Source organism: Chaetodon trifascialis, chromosome 9 (assembly GCF_039877785.1).
Source record: "Chaetodon trifascialis isolate fChaTrf1 chromosome 9, fChaTrf1.hap1, whole genome shotgun sequence".
Taxonomy (NCBI): domain Eukaryota; kingdom Metazoa; phylum Chordata; class Actinopteri; order Chaetodontiformes; family Chaetodontidae; genus Chaetodon; species Chaetodon trifascialis.
In genome coordinates, this window is record NC_092064.1 from 831,126 (window position 1) to 846,770 (window position 15,645).

The window sequence follows — 15,645 nt, forward strand, 5'->3', positions numbered from 1 at the left end:
TGAAGGCCCTGCTTGCTCCTGATGCTAGCTATCCAACTAGCTAATCACTCCCACAAAAACTCCATGACAAAGTTACTGACTTTACTAAGTTTACTGAGGGATTTCTTTTTTTGGAAAAACATTGTTTTAGCATGAAGGAATCCAAAGAGTTAAGTCCAAATATGAGGCTACAGACTGCTATACGCCCTGACTCTATTAACTTGCAGTTTACCAAGAAGTACAGGTAAGTGCAGAGAAACAATACTTGTGAACACCACAAGGTGGCACAATAAACAAGGCAAATGTCCTTGCCAATAACACTGTTCAGGGCACCACAAATAATCCATCCATCCATTATCTATACCGCCTATCCCTTTCGGGGTTGCGGGGGGCTGGAGCCTATCCCAGCTACAATGGGCGAGAGGCGGGGTACACCCTGAGCCGGTCGCCAGCCGATTGCAGGGCCACATACAAGGACAAACAAACATTCACACTCACACTCACATCTACGGACAATTTAGAGTCATCAATCAACCTAATGAGCATGTTTTTGGTCTGTGGGAGGAAGCCGGAGTACCCGGAGAGAACCCACGCATGCACGGGAAGAACATGCAAACTTCACACAGAAAGGCCCCGTCTGACCTGGGGATCGAACCGGCAACCTTTTTGCTGTGAGGCACGCGCACTACCTGCTGCGCCACCGTGCAGCCCACCACAAATAATATGGAATAAAATCAGTCTTATCTTTTAAGAGGAAATTAATTGGGGAAACTGTAGGTTAAAGGGTTTTACACTAATATAACCAAAACAAATTACATACACAAAGTGTATTTTAACAGCTTTTAACAGCTTTTTAGGGGCAATCATGCATTTAGGGGCAGTCCAACACAACTATTACAAAATATAGCAGTGTTTGTATCACCCTAAGCCTACTTGGACAGAATCAGGAATGCAGGAAATCTTCTCTTCGGACATTATGTTGTTTGTTATTTATATATATCAATTCAGAGCTCTGCATAGCTGAAAAGGTTGCACAAGCAGGCTTATTGGTGTATGGAAAAAAGTGAACTTTACACTCTTCCTCTCAGCTGACTAGAGATAAAACTACTGTATGGGGCCCAGGTTAAGCATGGCCAGAAACTTGACACTAATTGCTTTAATACACAGCTGTACACAGGGAAATAATTCAATTCAATATTCCTTTACTAGTTACGCAAGGGGAAATTCCAGTTTACAGCAGCACCAATAAAACAGATAGAGTAGTGTAATATACAAAAGAGTGGAATAAAATAAATAAACATTGTCTTAAGAAATTCTAAGTAGTATTTACAGACTTATGTACAGGTTGGATTGCAAAATAATATACTATAAAATAACATACTATCAATAATTTCTTCCCTACTTTGACATTAATAATTTAACCTTTACCTGTCTAAGAAAGTCCAAGGGCAAGAACCATGTTCTAGACAGATTTTGTGGAGGGATCTGAGAAACTCTGAAAGCAGAGAGAACTGAACAGACAATAGTATGTCAGTGGGTGGCTTTTCAGGTTCCACAACAGAGAGAGTTTTATAGAGACAGAGAGGCTTGGTAAGGCCGGGTTGAGTTCAGGAATGTCAGCACATAACAAGGTGGTGTAAAGAGAGGGAGGGAGGGAGCCAAACAGAGGAGGGACAAAGAGCAGGAGAAGGAGAGTCATAAATGCAATGATTACTGGCAGAAATAAGTGAAGTGACTTTCCTGGTTCCACAGGCTGTCTATGTAGCTAACAACACGGCTGTCCGTCTGACAGGAGGAAGAGTGGCCCCAGAAACGATTTCTTTCTTCTCTGAGTTGTTGCTTGTCCTGCATTCACTCTTGGGATTTATTTGTTACCAGAACTTTTCATTTCTAGGCATGGATTTGCTCCTGGATTCCGGCTAATTAAATTTATTTCTCCCAGTTTCATTTCAAACAACTAACTCATCTCCAAAGGAAAAAAAAGGAAGCAAATTATTTATCATGTCTGTGACTGCCCTATTCAGAGGCAAGTGGGGCCAGAAGTCACAGGAAACCCCAGAGAAGCATCTAGCAGCCGTGGTTCAACCCAGCCAGGACGATGATGATGATGATGATGATGACTCCAAAGTTGGATTTAGCAGAGAGCCTATCCGCAGGAACTCACGCTTTTACCGGTCAATGAGGAAGAAAAGACTGGTCTCATCTGAGCAGTCTGAAAGTAAGAGAACATCAGGATCTGCTTTGCTTGCAATTTAACATTGTATTTCTATTGTACCTCAAATTTGGGGAACCTGTGTTCATGTCTCGCAATTTACATTTAAGATGGCTATAAAACAATATCAGCATGGTTAGGTATCTGCTTTGGAAATTGAGTTTTTTGTATATTGTATAACTCTATATTGTTGTCCCATTGACAGTTGATGCAGTTGTTATTAGAAGTAGAACAAAGGTATGGTAGCCCTATTCTTCAGTAGAAATCTATGTGAATACAACCTGAGAAACTAGTTCTGTTAGAAAGGACAATAGTCTGAGTAATACCTGTACTTTCCACAGGTGACCCTCTGTCCTCATGTTTTCAAACACTTGACATCCTGTATAAGTAAAATGTATGTAAAACTGATAATCAGTTTAGCCAAATGTATTGGGTTTTTACACACATTAGCACAGGATAAAAAACTGGAGTTGAATTGGAATGCAATATCTTCATAGAGTGAAACCAAATTAACTGTTTGACCTTAGACTTTACCCACCATCAAAGGGAGGGGTCAGACTGATTAATTAATACATAACTAGACAGTCAGCATAGGTGTTTTTCAAATACAAGCATTTTTGGCATATACCAAAAAGACATAGAATGAATGTTAAAACATGAATAGAATGCCATAAATAACTGAAAATAAGATGTAGAATAGAAGCCACTTGATAATAATAGTCAAAACTAGATTAAAAAAAAAAAGTTTGGAAATAGAATGCAGAGAATGGGTAACATAAGATGGAAAATAAACCCCACTGAATAATAATGATGTTGTCAAGTTTGTGAATGAGACTTGAACCTGGAAGATTAGACTGGTATATGGTGTAAATCAAAGTAAAGTAGACGCATTAGATGTGTAAGGTATGTGGAATGTAATGAAATGAAATAGGCTGAAGTTAAATGATATCATGGGGGTACTGTTCATGGCTTTTGATTGATTTTGATAGTTATAGTGGTTTGTTTTAGAAGATTGCGGAGAGGGATGGCAAATTGTGTTTCGTGGATTAGCTTCATCATTGTGGGGTTGTTCATTGCTCTCTTGACTCTCCATGTATTTTTCTGTGAGGGTGATGTGTCTCTCTTGAATGGTTTTGAGTCTGGACATACTGTGGATTTAATGTGTGCTGATGTACTGTGGTAGAGTGTACGTCATTTTTATTGCCTTATTTTGGATGATTTGTAGTCTTTTGAATTGTTGTAGTCCAGGGCAGTGCTGCTCTATGTCTGGTAAACCTTGAGGACAATTTCACATGGTGCTCTATGTTTGTGTCCACTGAGTGCTTTTTGGTGGCTGAGTCTTCGATCACCTTCTTTTTCCAGGTCCATATCATATTTCTTTAAACTGTGACAGCTTTGGCCAGGGTGAGGGGAGTGTTGTAGAGGTTGAGGTGGATAATTGGTTTGACGTTTTTGTGAAGTTTCTGGTGAAGTTGGGACACTTTGTAAAACGTAATCATTCACAGACAAAATGTTAGTGAAAAGAAATCCTGAATCATTTGTGTTAGTTTTTTTAACCTGAATCATTCGTGTTAATTTTTTCAAAATACTTCCTTTGTTATTTATCAGTTACTTGGGTGTCTTGCATTATCTATTAGCATTAAGCTGTCTGTGTGCGAAGGTCTATGTGACATAAATCATGTCATCTACCCATATCTGTGATGGTGCCTCAAACCTAAGTTTGGATCTTTGCATGTAGCCCAAATGTATAACTGTGACTGTACACATGCCTTTCCAGATGCCCAGTGTGGTACACATCATCTGATATTCAATTGTCACAGTGAGACATCTTAAGATAGATAGCTAGATGATAGATAGATAGATAGATAGATAGATAGATAGATAGATAGATAGATAGATAGATAGATAGATAGATAGATAGATAGATAGATAGATAGATAGATAGATAGATAGATAGATAGATACTTTATTCATCCCCAAGGGAAATTCACAAGTTCCAGCATATCCACAAATTTAGATTGAAAGGTATGCAATAAATAATCCAAAAGCACAGTGAGCAAGAATTAAAAGTTAAAGTTAAAGTTCAATTTAACGATTCATGATCATATGATTTCAGCATGACTATGCTATGTAAAAATTTGGTTTGGTGATCTCACACAAATCTTGTGATAGCCCTATTGTAAAACAAAATTAATTATACTAAAAGTGTAGAGTCTGTATAATAAGTTTCTGGTCCTATCTGGTCCCATTTCTTGTTACTTTTTAGAAGGGTTCCTCTTGGTGCTGCATTTCGGTAAGCACAACTAGCTGTGTTTCGGGGCAGAAAGAGAGCAAAGGTTCACATATTTGACACTGAATTTGAAAATAGAAATAGAAAATATCCTATTGTATATTTCAAACATAAATATTTTTATCGACTTTTTCATCTATATGCATAGTTTCAGTGCATGTGTTTGTTAGAGATGAGATGCAAACATATCCTGTAGTGGCAGAATACTACAGGATTTGATCCATATCTATCAGGAAACAAAGGAAAAAGTAGTGTGACGTTGCAGAATTACAAAAAGTCAAGAACATGTCGAGCAATAACAGGAGATTATTTTTAAATTCCCATTTCTTGCCAGCAGCCAACATTGGTTTCTTTTAACCATAACCACGGAGATTCTCCAATCATAACCAAATGTTTATTATTTTAATGACAATAAAGGTCCCCTAAATTTAACAAAGTAGTAATTTTAAGCCAAACCATGGTCTTTCTTTGACCATGAATGTCTTTGTGCCTAAACATAACCAAACCTTAATCATTATATTTGAAGGAGTGATTTGTTGTTGTTGATTGGAAGGATCACAATAGTTTACAAGGGTTTTCCCTCAATGAGCATTATATTAGAATTATTTGGTATCTGGCGGACAGGAGAACAACAGCATTTAAAGATCAGTAGGCCACAGGCGAGAAATCAAAGTCTTTGCCCATTTTCAACATCTCCTGCCAAATATTAATATGATATATTCATGTGCGGATTACAAACACTTTTATATCATACGGTTTCTTAATATTAAAATAGAGGGCTTTTGATTGACACTGTCAGTAAAGCTCTCTTTAATGGGCCAGAGTCTAAAATAGTGGGGCATTGATTATTGTTCCCTGTGTGAGTAGTAGTTGATTATTGTCCCTTCCCCCTCTTTCTTTTCAGATTCTGCCAGGCCTGGTTTGGACCACAGTCTATCCAACAGAGCAGGAGTCTCCTCCTGTAATGCTCCCTTACCACACAAATCACCTTTGTTGCCTGGGGCTAGACGGTGAGTCTGCATGCCTTCACTGCCCAACCCTACCAGTGAACACAAACACACCCGGAAAATAACCAAGCACATACAGTGCTTGTTTAAACACTGCACACACACCACTTTTATACTTCATACTTTGTACTTGGCTTATCTGTAATGTCTGTGATAAGCACACAAGCCTATCCAGTCAGTGGAGGTCAATTCATTGTAATTGAAACAGCAGTTTTGCTCAGAAGACTGTGATTGCAGACACAGAGTGTTAGAGGTTCAAGAACCAGCACTAATAGGACTGTTGTTTTTCTATACGAGCTAACCCCAGACATCCACTTTCTGTTCATGACACACCTGACGGAGCTGATCGCTGACATTCAAGACAATTTATGCAATTCCACCGGGTGCATCCCATCTCCTTTTAATAGGCGTCCCAGAAGCATCTCTCTGCACTCTACTCTGTAGTCAATACATGCCAAGTCTATTTTTGATGGATAACGCATTAATCAAAATCTGGTAAATTTTCAAAATAAAAAATCCTGTGGAGACTCCTGATCATACATCAACAATAAAAGCAATTGAAACAGACAAAAAGGAAAACAATTTAACTACAAAATCTATTTATCCATTGTAAAAGCACATATATCAAGAAAAATGACAAAATCAGCAAAATATGATATGGCAGCATTGGCCATCCTTTTTTCGTCACTGTTGGTCAGGCAGTGATCTTCTTGCATGTTTTTAGTGGGGGTTATTAAGGAGGAACACGGGGAGAACATGCAAACTCCACACAGAAAGGCCCTCTTTTTCCTCGAGCAGCAGGCTCGAAGACATGGTGGAAACACCCCCAGCGCCCACAGCGGGATTCGAACCGGGGACCTTCTAGCTGTGAGGCGACAGTGTTACCACTTGTGCCACCGTGCTACCCTTGTTAACTTGCTCATATTTCGCTGATTTTGTCATTTTTCCTTGATATATGTGCTTTTACAATGGATAAATAGATTTTGTAGTTAAATTGTTTTCCTTTTTGTCTGTTTCAATTGCTTTTATTGTTGATGTATGATCAGGAGTCTCCACAGGATTTTTTATTTTGAAAATTTACCAGATTTTCTAAACCCTTCCTGTCTGACTTCCTGTCTGCTCTGTGTTGATTAATAGGATTCAATCATAAACAGCATGATCTTGAGAATGAGATATTGAATATAACACACCCTCTATAAACATCTCCACTTGTGTCAAGTACAGACTACCCTCAGTTTATTGCCAGGTTATTAGGCACAAGAAGCTCCTAACCCCCGCTTTCCCTTAAAACCAGACAACAACCCTACAGACACCTTTCTTTCTCTTGACCCACTATCTAAAGGTGCAATGTCTAAATTATACAAGAACATATCAACACTGTCATGCCCATCTCTGGATAGGATTAGATCAGCCTGGGAACAGGATCTGGGACCCGTGTCTGATGACCAGTGGGACTCTCTTTTACGAGCAATTCATGGGACCTCACTCTGTGCAAGACATGGCCTCCTTCAGTTTAAAATTGTCCACCGCGCACACATGTCTAAAACTAAGCTGTCTAGTTTCTACCCTAATCTAAGCCCGATCTGTGATAAATGCAAAACCGGCGACAGTACCCTTTTCCATATGTATTAGTCGTGCCCCAAAATACATATATTTTGGAATAATGTTTTCAACACTCTATCTAAAATATTGGACAGGGATTTCGCTCCTAACCCTACTGTAGCTCTGTTTGGCATTTCTGCAGATGGTAGCCCACATTTGACATCTATTGAGCAACACATGGTCGCTTTTGCCTTGCTTTTGGCGAGGTGCACTATTCTGCTTAAGTTATGTGCAGGATTGTTCATTGTTTGTGTTAAACCCTGCACTTATTGTCTTGTTTTGCTTTGTTTTGTTTTCTTTTTTTTGTCAAACAAGGATCTGCTGTTTGCTCTGTGCTCCCCATTTGCATACTTGTCTGGAAGATCCAAATAAAAATATTTGAAATTAAAACTGTGGCCAAAGTGGAAATTTCTGAAAACGCCAGTTATGTGTTGGCGTGTAAACAGGGTTAAACGGCGTGTTAGGTTTTGAAACGTTACAACATGCGACTGAAAATACTTACCATCATGTGAGCGACCTATGTTTACACTCGCGCCCATAGGTTTGGCATAGTTGGAACTAAACAGACACAATCACATAGGTGGGAAACATACAGGAAGTAAATTAAACAAGACACACAAGGGAAGGCTACCAAAATAAAACAGGAACAAGACTACCAAAATAAAACAGGATCCTAATACACATGTTAAGTTAATATGTTGATTGAATAAGAAACACTGCTAGCTTACGTTAACTGACTTATAATACACACAGAAGGATAAGTACTGGAGAGTATAACTAGTGAGATACAAAAAGCCATTGAGTTAAATTCAGCACGGTCGCCAGTTTGGGGCCAGCCTTAACTTCAGCAGCTTACTTAGTTCGTCAGAGCATTACACTGACAGAAAGTCCATCACAGCCTAACAAAGCTTGAGAAGTAAAATAGCACTTTTACCTGTCGCTCAACAAAGTCCAAGACTAAACTGGTGGGCGCGGCAACAAAACTGTAGATCACTCAACACCTGAGAAGTGTTGAATCCAGCCCCTCAACAACCTTTTTTGTCAAACTCCAGATTATTCCACTCCAGAAATTGGCTGTGTATGTTTTTCAAAAAACATTTCCTTTTGCTGGAATGTGTATGGGGAAAGTGCAGATCTTTTCAAATGATGACTAATGCTTGTCAAACTTCCAGCCCAGTTAGTAGAATAAAATGTTGGCATTGTACATTTTTGCAAACCATGAATACATACGTTTGTATGTTCCATACGTATCATATCAATATTTCTAAAGTGATGTAGTTCAGATTAGGGGATGGTAGTGGCGTGACAGCTAGCAAGATAACTGCCAAACAGCAGGCAGCTGTTCGAGCTGTATACCAGGAATTTTTAATGAGATGTTTGAACATTTTCCATCTGTTGTTCTGGCGACTAAACCGGATGCTTGAAACAAGGTGTCTGGAAATTTTCCAGCATGGTTGTGATGACTAAATTGGACATTTTTAACAAGATGTTAGGACATTTTTCAGCCAGGTTTGTGGCAGCTAACTACTTTAACTATTTTAACATGATCTTTGCGTAACCCTGAACAAGTGACTAAACCTAATCAGACCTTGACCAGTAGTATTAGTAATAGTACTGTCACAATATAAATATGAAAATAGAAAGGGAAAGTCTGAATGTACAGTACTGTGCAAGTTTTAGGCAGGTGTGAAAAAATGCTGTAAACTAAAAATGCTTTCAGAATACAAATAATAATTGTTTTTATCAATTTACGAAATGCAAAAAATCTAAATCAAAACAATATTTGGTGTTACTACCCTTTGCCTTCAAACCAGCATCAATTCTTATACACTTAGAGGTCCACTTGCACAAAGTCAGGGATTTTGTAGGATTATAGTCAGGTGTGTGATCAACCAAGACTTAGACTTAGACTTAGACAGTTTCTTTATTGATCCCAATTTGGGAAATTATTTTGTTGCAGTAGCAATTAAACATACAGGAACCACAGGATGTATGCACAATTATTTAAAAAGAAACAAAAGTAACAAAAAATATAAACAGGAAAAAAAATAAAAATAAAAATGTAACTAAGTAAAACTAAATATAAATAAATAGGGAGGTGCTGATGCAGAGGTCACTGAGTTTGTTTACCAGCTTGGAGGGGATGACTGTGTTGAATGCTGAGCTCAAGTCGATGAACATCATCCTCACATAAGTGTTGTTGTTGTCCAAGTGCGTCAGGGTGGAGTGCAGTGCCATGGAGATGGCATCCTTCATTGACCTGGTTAGTCTGTAGGCAAACTGATAGGGATGGATAGGGGTGGGAGGAAGTCAGCATTTGAGGTGGGCCAAGACCAGTCTCTTGAAGCAATTACTTTTTTTAGTGATAGCAAATTGTGGTCCCTGATTGCAACACAGACGTAGGAACTGATATCACGTCAATGCATGATGACAAAACTATTCCAAGAGAAATGGACAAATAACCTGTATTTGCATAGCGCTCTTCTAGTCTACTTAACAACAACTCAAAGTGCTTTTACAAGACAAGTCAGCATTCACCCATTTACCCACATTCATTCACTGCAGATTATGTGTAAGCCACTACAGTCACACACCGATGACAAAGCAAATGGAGTAATTTGGAATTCAGTGTCTTGCCCAAGGATACTTTCACATACACTGCATGTACAATTATTAGGCAAGTTGTATTCCTGAGAATTCATTTTATTTTTGAGCAAATACTGTGCTCTCAGTCAATCCAAAATGTTAATAAACCTCAAACCTGAGTATTTAACAAAGGAAAAGTGAGTTTTGGCTTTCTCTGGAGAATATCTATGTGTGCACAATTATTAGGCAACTATTCACATGCAGAATTGTTATGCAACTACATGAAAAACTAAAATTTTCCCATCTCACTTGTTTATTTTCATTTATTAGAGTAAGAATAACAAATAAAAAACTTGAAATTTACAAATAAACACTTTCAACAACACTTTCCCTTCTTTTCAGTAACTGTCATGAGCCTTCCATCCATGGAGTCTGTTAGTTTCTTGATCTGTCAATGATCAACTTTTCATGCAGCAGCAACCATAGCCTCCCAAATGACGTTCATAGACGTGTATTGTCTTCCCTCACTGTAAATCTCACGTTTAAGAAGGGCCCACAAGTTCTCAACAGGGTTTGGGTCAGGTGAGGAAGGGGGCCATGTCATTATACTGTCATCTTTAAGGCATTTGCTGGTTAGCCAGGCAGTGGAGAACTTGGATGCATGTCATGAAGCATTGTCCTGCATAAAAAATCATGGCTTTCTTGAATGATGTAGACATTTTCCTGTACCACTTGTTGAAGAAAGTATCTTCCAAAAACTGGCAGTATGTTTGGGAGTTGATTTTGAGTCCATCTTCAACCCGAAAAGGTCCAACTAGCTCATCCTTAATAATAGCAGCCTGTACCAGTACCCCACCTCCACCCTGCTGGTGTCTGACTCAGAGTGGATCTCTGTGCCCATTAGCAACCAGCCATGGGCCCATCCATCTGCTCCACCAAGAACCACTCTCATTTCATCTGTCCATAAAACCTTTGAAAAATCTGCCTTCAGATATCTCCAGCCTTAATGTTTCAACCTATGAGTCTTGTTCAGTGGTGGTCGTGTTTCAGCCTTCCTTACCTGGGCCATGTCTCTGAGCAACAAACACCTTGTACTGTAGAGCAGCTGTAGCTAATGGTGGATAACGTGGCAATGAGCAGGTGGCTTAACTGCCATATAAATGTGTGCATGAACGGGTGAATGCAGACTTGAACTCAAGTTACAACTCAAGCCACTTGAGTGGCCTCCAGACTAGAAAAGCGCTATAAAAATGCATTTTATCATTTACCATTTACTTCTGGATACTACAGGTAGGTTTCATTTCTGGAATATGGCAGCACTGGAGATTAATGGGTTCCTGGTAGCTTCACATTTAATTCTTCTCAAGTCTCTTGCGACCCTGTTGACTATTTGCAAAAAAATGTTTGATTGTCCGGTGATCATGCCTCAATATCTTAGCTACTTTAAGGGTGCTGCATCCCTCTGAAAGGCATTTTACAATTTCTGTCTGTTAAATCTCTTTGTTGGCCTATTTTGTCTGAGGTTGATGTAGACCCTGATATAGGGTATTGATCACTTTAGGCCACACCCTCTCTAATTACACAAATACACATCATCTGATAATGCCAGCATAACAAATCTGCCATAAATATGTGTGCCTAAGGGGTACAGAAACATGCTCTGCCAATATTGTACAGTCATTGTCTCACTTGCCAGTACAATTAAAGCCACCTAACTGTAGTCATTACTTAATGTAGGAACTATTTAACCCTGTCCTTGTTGCACTCCATCCATCCATTTTCAATGCCGCTTATCCCTTTCGGAGCCTATCTCGGCTGTCAATGGGCGAGAGGCGGGGTACACCCTGGACCAGTCGCCAGCCGATCGTAGGGCACATACACACAACCATTCACACTCACACTCACACCTAGGGGCAATTTAGAGTCACCAATCAACCTAATGAGCATATTTTTGGTGTGTGGGAGGAAGCCGGAGTGCCTGGAGAGAACCTACGCATGCACGGGAAGAACATGCAAACTTCACACAGAAAGGCCCGACCCGGGAATCGAACCTGCGATCCTCTTGCTGTGAGGCACGCACACTACCTGCTGCCCCACCGTGCAGCCCCTTGTTGCACTCATATTTTAAAACATGTGATTGCCTAGTGGTGATTTTAGAATTTACTGTGTGTACCCTTGGATTCGCTGTGTATACCCTTTTCTAAATATTAAGGGTATGTGGTGGTGGGACACCTCAAGGTGGTCTGTGTTCAAGTCAAGTGTTTCTGTAAGCTGTAAACAATACAAAAAATACAAATAAATAAATAAATACTGACTGCATATGCATGAATGCTCATACAGTATGGTTTATAGTGACAGTGATAGTGCATGATAATACTGTATGCCAGGCCAGTCTCACGCCAGAGTGTGTAACAGACCTGCTGATCCACTAAAAGATAGTGTGTCAATGTAACCGGTTTGCCTCACCTATGTGTGAAAAGTACATTAGGGGGCAATAATGATGATACTGAAGGAAGGGTATGAAAGAGTATAAAAGGTAACAGACAATCTCAGGATGTTGGTCAGGTTAGATTGGTGGACCTTGGGATAGAGTGGTGGACCACATGCATAACCTTTACACAGGAGACCAGGGTTTGATTCCTGTGTGGAACCAGTAGTCAATGTTTATTACTTTAAGGATTATTTAAACCAAACCGTAATCTTTTCTTAAACCCAAGTGGTTTTTGTGCCCAAACCAAAGTTGTTTTTGTGCCTAACCCTACCCAAGTAGTTTTTGTGATGATGATTTTCTTATACATTGCGAACAAGAGAAAGAGTCTTAGTCAAAAACATTCCAAAGGTAAACAGGTTAATTGGTAAGTGGTGACAAGCAAGACTGGGGCACAATTCACCACTTTATTAAACATATGATTGTTCAGAGAATATTACTACATAGGCCAGGGAACACTCACAAAACATATGGCCTTATTATCCTGAGAGAAAATGCCTTTCAGCAATTTGAATAATTTCACATCCTAGGTAAAGATAAATACTGTAGATGTGATTCTAAAGTGTCTTTTTTCTGTCAAATGTAGCCCTCAGCTTTCACCACAACTCCATCATTCCAGATCTGTGTTGCCAAGCAATGGTGAGGCCAGCAGCAGGCACGCTCTGTACAACAGGGATGCTGCAGATAGGACAAGAGGAGGAGTGGGAGGAGGGAAGTGTGTGGACATATCCGCTGCCTCTGGCAGCCAGCATAGAGATTTTACAGCTGACATGATCGCTTACCGGAGTCACAGCATTCATATCAGAGACATAAAAATGCTGTCTGAGCAAACAGCTGCAGCTTGCACTGTACAGGAGATCAGAGGGAAAACCACAAGCTCACAACAGCCGAGTTCTGGTGGAGTAGACCGGGAAAACATCAACCTCAGGTCAGTCCAAACTACATGGGAAACAGAGGTATAAAGGATAAAAATGAAAAATGAGTAGTTTTATGAGGCTTAAACTGACGGTTTTGGCCAACAGTAAATAGTAGTAGTAAATGATATATTTTTTTTATTTCCATATAATCATGCAAAGAATAATTCAATTGCTTGGGTCCACTCTGTTGGTTTTGATGAAGAAGATGGCATAGAGAATTCATCATTGTATGTCTGTGTGATTCAACGCACAAACAGCACTGCTGCATCAGTTTTCAATAGTAAAATTAAGCATAAAATGAATATATTCATCTGCCTGCCCGCCCAAAGGTCTGTTATTTTATTTTTCTTTTTAGGTTGCTGAGCAATGGAGATAGCTCCCAGACAATCTACCACAGCCTCAGCATCATCAAAGATATTGGTGAGGAAAGACTTGTAACAGGGTGAGGGTAGCTTATATATTCCACCCACTTTTTCCACCTCCAGAGCTGCTGCTGCTACAAAATCATCGCCTATTTGTGAATATATTGTATGACTAAGACTGAGCATTAAAAACAAATTCACATATGCATCAAATACAGTTTTCCAAGTAACAATTTATTAACCCAATAATAGGCTTGATGAAGCTTCAGCTCTGCCACTGAGTTGTAAATTACTGCATATCTCTGACTCTTTCATCAAGGCTTAGTGTCTCTCTAAGCTGATACTGTATTTGTTCTTATTGTAGTGAGTGGTCTATGTACACTTTATCCAGAGTGTCCACAGGATAATGGTTATTTGCAGGGGTTATTCAAAATTTCCTCAAGCAACAAGAGTAGAAACATATATAAAAAATGCAACAACATTGTCTGACTACATGATGAAGTGAAACAGACTAAACAGAAAACTGATGTACCTGCTCCAACTTTTAATGCAACTTTAAATAATTAACCTTTGCATATATGTTATAGTATGGCTCTGATCCACAACTTCTGTAATGGCAATGGCTAGGAATTTGTCAGCTACGATCTCTGCCCTTCATCAAATGTTTCAGATGCTTCTTATCCTGGTGGGGAACTGATGGACTTTACATATATTATATACTTATTTATACCTTTTTTCTGGAAAAAAACTGTGTTGGGTTTAGTACATTAGATTGGACCCCATGAGTCAGATATATATACAGGCACTTTTTCTCTCTGTGCATTTCTTTGGCTGTGTGTGCTTGTTTCACACTCTCTTATGTAATTCTCAGTCTAGTTCTACGCCCACCAAAGTAATCTGCAGTATATGAGGGAGATTACGCAACAAGCCCCTGTTGTTCAAAATCATCTTCCCTCTTAATACACACATAGCAAATGCTCCCTAAAAAGAGCATCTGCTATTCTCAGCAAACTTTGGTTTTAGTTGATAAACTTAACCAAACATACCAGTCACAAATCACTGGTTGCCACACACAATGGTAAGGAAATATTAAATTGCAGATATGTTTAATGTCAAAAACCTACTCTGCTACTTCAAATGCAATGCGGGCAGCGTTATTGACCGTATGCAGCTTGCTCCTTGGTTGTTCCATTTCCAGTTTTGTTTCTTAGGTTCTGGTTGCTATTGCTGACTATAGTGAATATGAGTAAAACAAAACACTGTCCTGATTGATTCACAGCCACCTAGAAATTTCTCAACTTGCAACTAGTTCAATTAGCTTATATTAGCTTGGTGTTTCTACAGTGAAAAATTGCAAGAGCATGGATCTACAAACTATTTCATAAATAGTAAATATATGAATTTAAATACAATGTCTAACACAACAACACATTATATATATATATATATATATATATATATATATATATATATATATATATATATATATATATATATATATATATATATATATATATATATATATATATATATATATATATATATATATATATATATATATTATGAATTATCAGGAAAATTGAACTGAGTGATAGCAAAGCTAACCAAATAAGTCTCCACTGTGGCTTCTCTCTGTTTTAGATAAAAAAAAAGTATTGCCATTGCAATTACACAGGCTAGGGGAACAGAACCTAGTCCAGATGTATGGAAAGGGCCGCTCTAAAACTAATTATGTCTTACAAATGTCACTTAGGCATTGTGGTAATCCAGACCTTTGCAAAAAACAAAAGGAATTTCTCCATGAATGCCTATTTTGTTTTGACCCTCCAGCCTTCCTGTATCAGGAATACCGGGATACCTCAAAGCAGCAGGAGATTGAGCAACGGCGGCAGCGCGAGAATCTTTCTCATGAAGTCACGGGAGGGACTGTGGTGGCAGGATCCAGTGTCACGTCCCCTCCAGTCATACAGCTACAACTGAGGAACAGTGCTCGCTCACTGAGTTTGTGGCAGAATCTGGAAGCTGTGCAGGCCAGTGGCCTGCTCACCCAGTTACCACAGAAAGAAGTCATAATGCAAGAGGTAAGGAGTTTTGTGAGCGTGTGATGTGAATAGATACACACATCAGTTACAGAATATTGAAGAGGTAAGCATTATCAGAAAGGTCTCACCAGTTACTGTGAAAGAAATCATGTAAGTTGTA

At 39.0% G+C, this 15,645-nt stretch overlaps 1 protein-coding gene across 2 annotated transcripts in view; it reads left to right on the forward strand.

The window, feature by feature from the left end:
- The first annotated feature begins 1,960 nt into the window (after nucleotides 1–1,960).
- ngef (neuronal guanine nucleotide exchange factor) overlaps nucleotides 1,961–15,645 on the forward strand; it is a 35,300-nt gene continuing 21,615 nt past the window's right edge. Inside the window, exons 1-5 of one of the 2 annotated variants that reach the window (XM_070970169.1) lie at nucleotides 1,961–2,197; nucleotides 5,386–5,491; nucleotides 12,751–13,092; nucleotides 13,437–13,501; nucleotides 15,274–15,524. In XM_070970169.1, coding sequence (XP_070826270.1) covers nucleotides 1,981–2,197; nucleotides 5,386–5,491; nucleotides 12,751–13,092; nucleotides 13,437–13,501; nucleotides 15,274–15,524 — 981 coding nt within the window. In that variant the 5' untranslated portion in view covers nucleotides 1,961–1,980. The remainder of the gene's footprint in view (nucleotides 2,198–5,385; nucleotides 5,492–12,750; nucleotides 13,093–13,436; nucleotides 13,502–15,273; nucleotides 15,525–15,645) is intronic. The other variant, XM_070970170.1, reaches the window with a different exon arrangement.